This window comes from Strongylocentrotus purpuratus, unplaced genomic scaffold (assembly GCF_000002235.5).
Source record: "Strongylocentrotus purpuratus isolate Spur 01 unplaced genomic scaffold, Spur_5.0 spur5_scaffold_15, whole genome shotgun sequence".
NCBI lineage: Eukaryota > Metazoa > Echinodermata > Echinoidea > Camarodonta > Strongylocentrotidae > Strongylocentrotus > Strongylocentrotus purpuratus.
The window spans coordinates 25436335-25447081 of record NW_022145600.1 but is presented as its reverse complement, the minus strand read 5'-3'; the positions used below and the strand labels follow the sequence as shown (position 1 = coordinate 25447081).

The window sequence follows — 10747 nt, the reverse complement described above, 5'->3', positions numbered from 1 at the left end:
GAAGATGAAGATGACAATGATTGCCAATGGTAAAAGAAAGAGAGAGAGAAAGAGAGAGAGAGAGAGAGACAGATAGACAGAAAGACAGAGACAGACAGACAGAGAGAGATAGAGTTTGAACTTGGAGGTTTACATATGAGAATAGGGGCTTGTGTAAATGAAGTAGTTTGGGGCCAGAAAGGTTGTTAACACATATACATTTACACGGAGCTAACGCCCTCTTGGCTCCAAACAAACACTGTCTGGCATGATTTAAATGTTTAAAATATTTGGAGACGCGTCTGTTCGCGTGACTTGGATTATGTGGATATCAGAGTTTATCTCCCTTAATAATTAAATTGGACCGAGCAGGGCAAATCATTAAGTACGCATTCACTTACAGATTTAGGATTTAACCTCTGCTAATTCAGGTAATTGGAATAATATAAATTTTTAGAGAGCTCTCTGATCCAATTATGATTTCCAAAATGCTTGAGGTCATTACTATACAGTTTTCTACATGTAATTGCAATAATATTTCCTTTCTTTAAATCCAAAAATATTTCTCTTCTTGTCTTGGTAATAGCCAACTGCCTAACATTTTATTCGTTTATCAAGAAAACAATGAGAATAGGTGTACCACATTTTAACAAGACGATCACCAAAAATGACATATAGTATTGCTTCAAATATTTATTCCTTCCGAAAGTTGCAGATTGGAACACTTCACCATCATCTATAGTGAATATTCAAGATCATAACGTATTCAAACCTCTTTTGCGCCTTAAGGATCATGATGATCACAGTATTAAAGTATTGTTTTATTATATCACGTGCACACCCAGTCTGATTCGATTACTCGACAATGAGTGTTGGACGGCATTTCATCAGATTCAGATTCAGATACAGATAGCATCAAAAAGTTTATGTTTAAGGAGACCACGACCTCGCAATGGTGAATTTTGCAAACCATCAAAGAACGCAAACAAAACCTGAAGTTCAAAAATTCGTATCTCTTAAATTTAATATTCTATAAAATTAACAATTTATCAAGTTACAGAAGCTTAGATGGCATTTGGAATTGGAACGTATAATAATAAAATAATATATTGTACCCGAAAATCTTTAAATATACATATATACATATTTACACTGGTTCAATCTATGGTAGATAGGTTATCAGCAGTGAGAGCCGTGTAGAGTAGAAGTATGCAATATTGATTTTTTAATTGTAACAATGTGTCAAATATCAATGGGATGAGCACCTAATAGCTGCTGCACGGCACCACAATGGTTGCACTGCAAATGGATGGGCATTGTAGATAGATGAAAACGCATCTGTTAAGCAGTGACCTATTAAGCATTCGTAATTATACTTAATGGGTGGTGGTAACAATTAGGGCAAACTAATGGGGAAGGCGTAAGCGGCCATTTAGCTGGAAATAGCCCTCAACGATAAACTAGGACAACTGCCCGATTGAAAGGACTATCTATTTATCTTTGGTACTTTTATACAGCAAGTTTGAGTCTATTACCATTGTCATACTTTTTTATTCTTCAGATTTGTGTATATCAACGAGTTCATTATACTTTTTTTACACGGGAGAGGTCAACAAGAACACATACTACATTGTAATACAACAAATGCCTCATTGGAATGACTTGATATGTCTCAAGTTCAAATCCATTGCCATCTGCATTGCATCACATGAATTTATCGAGTCTGATTATGGACCTTGAGAGTTGCCTCCATAGAGAACGAACACGTGAATTGCAAGTCTACATTGTAAATGTTTATCTCAGACGGCCATACAGTCAAGAATATCCATCAAGGTTTAAGCGCGGTGTGGCCGAATTTGTGATTAAACTTTTACTTTGACGAGACACGTGGAATAATTGATTTGTTCTGGTTTTCGCCACTGTCCGTGGAGTTTAAGAAGATAAATAATTAAATCGTAGCAATCAAGGATACATTACACCAAGCTGACATCATCCCACTGCTGACATCGTACTTTGTTACCTGCTCTAGGTGCTTCATGAATATTTCATCGAACAAGAACTGGATCAACATGTCACAATAAGGGCAGATCATCGGGGAACTTGATGCAGCTGGAGCCTACTCAAACCATCCTTCTTCTGCCAGCCCACCTCCTCCCCTCCGTGACCTTTGATAAAGAAAGATGAGGAGCTGAGATAGTTTGCTAGAGGTAGTGCCGGTAGCCACCGGTCCTTAGTCGATACTTAATGTGGTCAAGAGAAAACTGGCGGGGTGAAAAAACAGAAGGTAGTGATCTGCCGGATTACAGAATCAATTTACATCTACTATAGATACAACCTCTTGTCACGTCTCTGGTACTTCACCATTGGGTTTAAGTCCATTGCCATCCGCGCATTGTATGTGTGTAAATACCCTGTACCGTACGCTTTCCTCGAGTCGGTTGATGGACTTTGAAACTGTTACATTTCCATAGTATAATGAAAATGTGGATTTGAAGTCGGTGTTATATCTAATTTTTTTGTCGAACAAAAAAGAAATCACCGACGTTTGTATTTGAATAAAGCTGAAGACGGGAAAAACAGTTTATTCTGCCTCACCAAAGGGCAAAGCAAGGAGCAAACTACTATTGATTTTGGAAATACTGATAATCTTCGAGATGTTATGCTTATTTTGAGAAAGGTCTTGTAAATAAGAACACGGCAGTCTGATTGGCATGTTACTGAATAATACTTCTGTGCTTCGACGTTGTTATTACCATACATCTTCGCAATAATCTAAAGAGTGCCATGTGACGATTCTTGAAACATTTACATTTAAAACAAGACATTTACGAAAGTCGTCAATGCAACGAGTTTGAACGTCTGCATTTAGATCTTGAAATGATCAACATGTATGCCTATTTATCTTGCGCTGATTACAGACGCAGACATCAATTAAATTGGTATTAAAATTGGCAGAAATCAATAATAGAGATCCGGAGAATCCTCTACGACAGCTTCAAGAGGTTATCAAATCCTAACGAGTTTCCTGCTTTCCGTTCAACACGTGTCTACATGATCTACATCATACCCGTAAATAAAAAATGCAAACAAATCAATCACATACTGATTATCATCTGATGGAAATTATTAAATATTATGCAATAGGCAGACGGTCATCTTAAACTCAAATACTACTTCATCCTGTCTTTTTTTTGGTTGAGAGGGAGGGAGGGTTGTTTAGGATGTTGATTAAGTGCAGGCCGAGTGAACACTCCCCCAGCAGGGGGGATCGCCACACAACCGGGGACATTAGTTAAAACGCAGACGACACACACGCGCGCCATGACCGAAAGAGAAAAGGTCCAGATTGCGGATGCTGCTCTCACGCTGTGCAGACGATTCATCAAAGCGCGGGAAAGGTTAAATGCTACCGAGTTCTTCTTCAAAGGAATTTTAACCGTCTTTGCTACACAGGGTTGTTGGTCGTTTACATGTTTATGGTGAAATAGTGAATACGTTTCCTAAACGTATAGTGGTATTTCTTCTGTATACGTATGTGAACTTCGCCTTAATTCACTCTATCCAATGGAATATATCAATGCTTTAGCAATCTCACAAGTTGAGTATTAATTGTAAACTGCAATTTACTGTACTTTCGGATGACGCCAGTTTGGACGTTTACTATGTGTATACACGATGACATGAGTACAATGCTGAGTGATTATATCTAGCGTGTCATCGCGTGTCACTCTGACACATAACGTTTATTGTGTGAGCCTTTCACTGAAAGAGTTCACTTTTTCACCATCCGTCCCCTTTTTCTAAATGAAGTTGTGATAAATCACATGTACCTGGTGGCAAGTTTCAAGGCTTCACAATGGATGTTTATTAAAAAACGAGCAACGATACCATCACGTGACCTACCTAGAGGTGCCGTATAGGCGTGAAGTACGGACTTTTGAACAATATAAGGTCGTCTGCGTAAAGAAAAGCTTTGTTTTGAGAGTGCAATTTTTTCCTCTTTTTTCTAAATAACAATTGCATTCCCTATCTTTTAGACCCTTATACAACATACCACATGCACGCACCGCAAAGCAGCCACTTCTTGACTTGGTTCAGGAAGATGAACTTCACTATAAACTAATGTATTAATGGTGACACTATCTTACACTGGCGTGATGAAGCATGAACAGAAGGTCTTGGCTTGCGGATTATTCGTTTCAGATTACATATGGATAAGACTTTTGGATTATTCATTTCGGATTATACATGGATAGCACATCAGCCCCCGATAAAGTATGGATGAACGCACTGAAGTCCTCTCGCGAAGTCGATGCTCTTGCTAGAACTTATGTAGCTCGGAGAACGTGTTGATTCGCGACCGAAACACTGTTTGTTGTGACTACATTAGATGCACACTTTAGTGCATTTGGGATTAATCATTAAGTACATTTCGAGCTTCGGCATGAACGACATACTGATCAATAATCTAACGTTGGCTTTCGTCATGTTTGTGCTGTTATTCTACCTGGTAATTCCTGCTGTTTTAGGACAGGACAAAGAGAATACCACACGAGATGATCTAAGTCCATCTGATGGAATGGGAGGTATGAATTGTTTTATATACAACGATTACGTTTTTATTAAATATCACCATAATTATATCACTGTCACACCGCCTAAGCGACTCCATACCGATATCAAACCAACCGATTCGTTACAACTCATGATTATGTAATTTTGTTGGTTCAATCGTTTTTGGTATGGTGTCGGTCTCGTTAGTGTAACTGGGTCTTATACAATCCATTCTCTTGTATCAAATAACCCATCGCTACCTGTGTCACATGCTTGTAGACTCTGAAACTACAACCTTAGATATCCCACATGTTAGTCGTAAAAAAAACTGTTATCAACTCATTCTGATTTCTAATGTTTCAACCGTCCTACTGTGCAATGTTCGGCTGTTTTCCCATATCGTTCTTAGAAAGGCGTACACAATCTGCTGAGGAAAGATTGTCACTCATTTTCCTCTTATTCATTCATCCTTGTAGAAAATGTTCGATATAATACGGTTGTCGGTTTATAGGTTTCAAACTCAAAGCCTCTTGGCATGCTTGAGGCAGGCAGTGTTTTGTTGGTCAACATAATACAACTGATCAGTGTTCAGTTTTCTACACTTATGTACCCAAATTTAATACATACGTCTTTGTGAAGTGCCTCAATACAAATACTCTATTAAATTAAATTCAAATTGTACAGTGCGTCCCAGAAAAAACGAAACCGAGAAGTATCGATGTTTTTTCATAACTTAATCACAACCATAATTAATGAATGATACATATTTGGAAAGCTGAGAGTCTTCTCTTTCAGTTGATGCTACTCACGTGATGCATATTTCACGCATGAGTGATTAAAAGCAATTTGAAGGAAGGAAACCAAAAAGTAATTTGGCCGGCGGTATCTGAATTTCAAAGATAAATTCACATTATCTGAGGAGCATCACATGAAAGAGGAGACTCTAAGTTTTCCAAATATGTATCATTCATTAATTATAGTTGTGATTAAGTTATGATAGAACATCGATACTTCTCGGTTTCGTTTTTTCTGGGACGCACTGTATATGTCCGAAAGGAAATTTGTTGCCTTTACATGCATTATTCACAGAAAAAAAATATACATGTGACATGATACATAGAACATAAAACGAGTATATAGAGAAAATGAACATAAACATATAGCACTTTAACATTCTCATTATATCGATATTTTCTCTGAATGTTTATTATTGACAATATTTGTTCCTATATCCAGAGTAATTACTAAAACAATATAATATATAATTATTATTACTATTATCATTATCAATATTAACATTTTTATTATTATTATTAAATGTATTGTTATTATTAGTAGTTTGACTCATTATATCATTATGATAATAATAACAATATATATAGGCAAACAATAAACAACAAACAGTTTAACAATCAAAAACTTTTATCCTAATAAATATGGTGGAAAAATAAGGATGTATATATCCTATAGTAAGTTAAATAAACCTAAATATGAGTGCACTCAGTGCAGTACGTATGCAATATGAATACCAATGAAAGGCAGTATGAAATAATTATGAATAAACAAGCAATTAGAAAAGAGCCTTTTTCATTTCATTTGGGAACAGATGGCTATTATCAGAAAGTAAGTGTAATTGTCCTATAATAAATACAAATAGATAATAATAATAATAATAATAATAATAATAATAATAAAAGTGGGTTCTTGTATAGCGCTCATGTCAGTCAGATTTGACCCTCCTGGCGCTCCCGATTATTACCCTGGCTTTAGCACGGCTGCCATACGGCGCTCTAGCATTTCAAGGAATAAATTCCTACCAGGTACCCATTTACTTTACCTGGGTAGAGTGTGGCAAATGTAAATCAATGTCTTGCCAAAGGACATTAGTGCGGCGGCGGGACTCGAACCGCGGACCTTGTGATCGACAGTCCGGCAACGTATCCACTCGACCACAACACCTCTACATTTGATCATTTCCTACAATCAAATAGAAAAGAATATAATACGAGTGATACATTCTACATTTTATATTTCATTCAACAGACGGATACAATTACGGAATAAAAGAGTTCAGGTGCGATTAATAATGTCCCCCTGCCACTAGTCAGAATGCTAAATGCATATATTACGCGTTGTTTATAGATAGGGCAAACTATAATATTTGTCCTATCTGACAAAAATTGGTGATCCAGTTCGCTTTTTGACTTTTGAAATAAAATTATTCGTATTAAAACAGATGAATGAAATAATTCGTACCGATGCATTTTACAAAGACGTATGCATTACATTTGGTTACATTTCGAAAATGGTCCATTCCTAACTTCAGCCCTGGGCCAAATACTAAACACTCAATTTATCCCTCCCCCATCCCCCCCCCCCCAAAAAAAAATAATAATAAATAAATAAAAAAAATAAATTAAAAAAAAAAAAATAAATAAATAAATAAATAAATAAATAAAATAAAAAAATAAAAAATAAAAATAATAAAAATAATAATAATAATAATAATAACAAATAAATTAAAAAATGCCACTCTTTCTTTATATATTTGAGGGAAATAAGGCATGGATTATTTAATGACCCCTCTGTTATGTAAACATGGACGACACAAACTAGTCCCATAAACATGTATATTGCCTATTACCTGTCTAATCTGGAATATGGCAAACTATCTCGCTTGTGTAAACATGTACGACACAAACTAGTCCCATATGCATGTATATTGCCTATTACCTATCTAATCTGAAATATGGCAAACTATCTCGCTTATGAGTACACATAGAAAGTCAAATACAATTCACCATTGTGTTGTTCTGGCCGAATTTGACAGTGGAAAATTGTTTTCTTTAAAAACATAAGGCAAAACGGCGAAGGAACACAAAGAAAAGGCACAATGTATGACGACATGTAACTTTTTGATTGGCCGTGTGTTTGCGCAACGAACCCACGTATGATAACATCATCATAATATAGTAAGAACGAAACGTTGCAGTGTACCTGGTACTACTTGTTTTGTATGTATTTCGTAGGTATGTGTTTTTCTTTGAACCGATAAATTATATTTTTTCTTCTATAAATTCAATGACATCATGCAATAAGTTTTTTATATTTTGTTTGTGTAGCACATTCCGTGAATCACGAATCAACATGTTACCATTGAATCATGATGACATGAATGTAGTGTCGGATAATAAACGAATGCTCATTTGTTGCAGAGTTAGATAACAACAAGGGCATACATTATATTTGTATTCTCACTTTCAGAAATATAGATAATTATATGAACTATCCTTACTTTGAAATATTTGATGGGGCAAGCCTCACCCCCCCCCCACACACAAAAAAAAAACACAACAACAACAACAACAACAATGTATAAATAACAACATAGGAAACAAAACAACAAGGCAAACTATAATTTATAAAAAATAGACAGCGTAATTACAACAAGTATACATTGTTGCGAATGGTTAGATTTATCGGGGAAACGGAAGGAACTTAAACTTGTATTTGATAATATGATAAAGAGTTTCCCAAATATGAAGCATACCTAATGCATACAAACTATTAAAGGTATGGAACAAACATATTTCTGCTCAGGTACAATGATTGTAGTTTAGAGAATTACAACTTTAGTGACAATTATTGGAGGGTACCTTCGTTTGGCAAATAATTATAACTATTCGTTTAGCACTTCTGTGTTATAACTAAAGATTAAGGTTTCATTATCGTGGTCGAAAGGTGCATTGACAATACCTGCAACACAACAATAAAGCTCGCCTATGACAGCAATGTTTATGTTATTGTTGAAAGCCAGAGTGGTTTATAATTTTATACAGGGTTTCCGCCCTTTTGGCTGTGAACAAACGATGCATTAGACCATTATAATGTTTTACACCTCGGTCGCACAATATTCCTCTGGAATCCGTCTTATCACAGATTCCCGACACCAATCTATAATGATGGCCATCTCTTAAGAGCAAGGATGGCGTTAACTTATTTCACTTTGTATTTAGCCTAACGCCCTTCCGGTTTTGAGCAGGTGTGACGTAGCTAATAAATGTAATTATCGTCATCGTTGTGTTATTACCATCCGGGACTTTAAGGTCGTTGTCTTTTCTTTTTTTTGCCTTTTCATTGGCTGTGAAATATAGGGGCCTCATTACTAAATTGGATCGCTGGAGGCTGCATGTTGGAGATTCCTCTTATGTTCTTTTTACACAAGAGGGAATCATTATTTTTCTTGATAAATGGTTTTCTCGCTTTTGTGGTGTACAAATTCAGTGTATAGAATAAGAAAACAAAAATTATTACATTTTTGTGGTGCACCTGGGGTTCCTCCGAAATTTACTCAAAAAGCTATGAATAAATGTAAAGAAAATGTCATTAACTATCTCGGGGGAGGGGGGGGGTAGGTTTTAATTCAGAAATTCTCTATCAGGCAGAATTTCTTTTTAAAGTGAACGGGACATTTGAGTTCGGCTTTGAGTTATTAACTTTAAGCATAGTCAAAGACCAAGAAATCATGGGCGTGGGGGAGGGGGGAAATTTGATATTTGCCTCCCCTTCGTCCCCCGCCCCAATGGGTAGGAGACCATAAAGTATAAGAAAGAAGATTGCTCTTGTATTCTTCGTGTTGGATGTTGCAGATCAATTGTATTCCCTTTTGTAATCTTGAAGACGGATTGATCCTCGTAATGATTACTAACAGTATTCCCTAGAATTTAGAGGAGAGAAAAAAAGATAAAATATACTTTAAAGTCACAATCACGCCCAGCTTGGCTATAGATTATACCTGTTATCTGGGCTTATCTTCGTGATCTTGTCCTATTATGGGATAAAGAAAATGAAGTGTTTTCAACTCCGGACCAGCTGTAATAAGTTGTTAGGTAACTATGTAATTGTAATAGGTTTCCAAGAATGACGTTATCACAGAAATCTGTAATTGACAAAAATTTATTTATGTTGATTGCCCAATATGTCTTTGATTTGTTTTTCCTTTTTTTGGGGGGGGGGGGATAGGGGTGGGTTTAAATCGTTTTTATTTCTCATTCTGGGGTAACACGTATTTGCCGAGGAGATAAAAAGGGCAATCTTAATTACTTCTGTAATAACTTCATTTGCATGAAAACAAACAAAATAAGAGCAAAGGTATTGCTAAAGTATGAAATAAATCGGACCAATAATAAAGAGAGTTATGAATGTGTGAAGCGTGTGATCACTAAGTCTAAGCGAATCTCTAATTGGCAACTTGGTCCGTGGGTTGGGTACTAGGGCACTACGCATGATAATATGGATGACACGCTTTCATCGGCCATCTAAAAGAAAAATAACCTTCAGGAGTCATACATTTTGAAAAATTAACATTTTAGTAATTTTGTGTATTGAAATAAACTGGAAAGTTTTCCCATACCACTTCATAGTAACATTTCAGATTCAGTCAATTTAAAGTGCCCATACGTACAGTGTTTACAACAATACTTTCTTAATGTTTGTCCGATATTATTCAACTTACACTAGTCTGTTTCTTTGACTTTTCCGCTTTTTTTTAGATAAGTTTTATACTTTAATAGACCAGATTTCCTTTAAAGTTGCTATGTCCCATTTACAGGCCAAAAAAAGTAAAAAGTTTAAATTACAACGGCATTAAGAACGAAAGGGCTTAATATTGTCTGTGGGGAAAATAACGACCATTAGTTTTGTGATTAATTGGGTGACTTTTAATAATCTGATTTTCAGACTATTTTGTGTGTGATTTACAGCTCACTCATTGTATGTTATTACCAAAGGAAAAAAAGAAGTCAGCCAGTCACTCAATAGTGTCTGACAGTGAATTCTAAAACGTAACCGGGTTTCCTTGCATAATTTGAATACTATTAGGACACTGCTAAAGTTTAAATTTCACAGTTATGACATACGTGACGTGTTCATAAATCCTGCAAAGTTCTACATGATTTAATGTTGGCTGAAAATGGGACATACTACCTTTAAGGCACACGAATTTAATTAAAAACGAAGACGTATATCCTAACATTTCAAGTGTTCAGAACCTCATTCCCTAGAGGGAGTGCCTTTTAGAAAGTTAATCTCATAATGGACAACGCCTCTTTGCCACCCTCCAATAAAATATGTGGGAAAATTCTGTAATGTGACCATTATTGATCGAAAAGAGGACAATAAGGAAGTAATGAAAGTCTGTCTGATTATTCAGGGG

The 10747-nt window shown here is 35.8% G+C and overlaps 1 protein-coding gene across 1 annotated transcript in view; it reads left to right on the top strand.

The window, feature by feature from the left end:
• Nucleotides 1–3290: 3290 nt before the first annotated feature.
• LOC575367 (neuronal acetylcholine receptor subunit beta-2) overlaps nt 3291–10747 on the top strand; it is a 28206-nt gene continuing 20749 nt past the window's right edge. Inside the window, exon 1 of the mRNA XM_775771.5 lies at nt 3291–4565. Coding sequence (XP_780864.3) covers nt 4370–4565 — 196 coding nt within the window. The 5' untranslated portion in view covers nt 3291–4369. The remainder of the gene's footprint in view (nt 4566–10747) is intronic.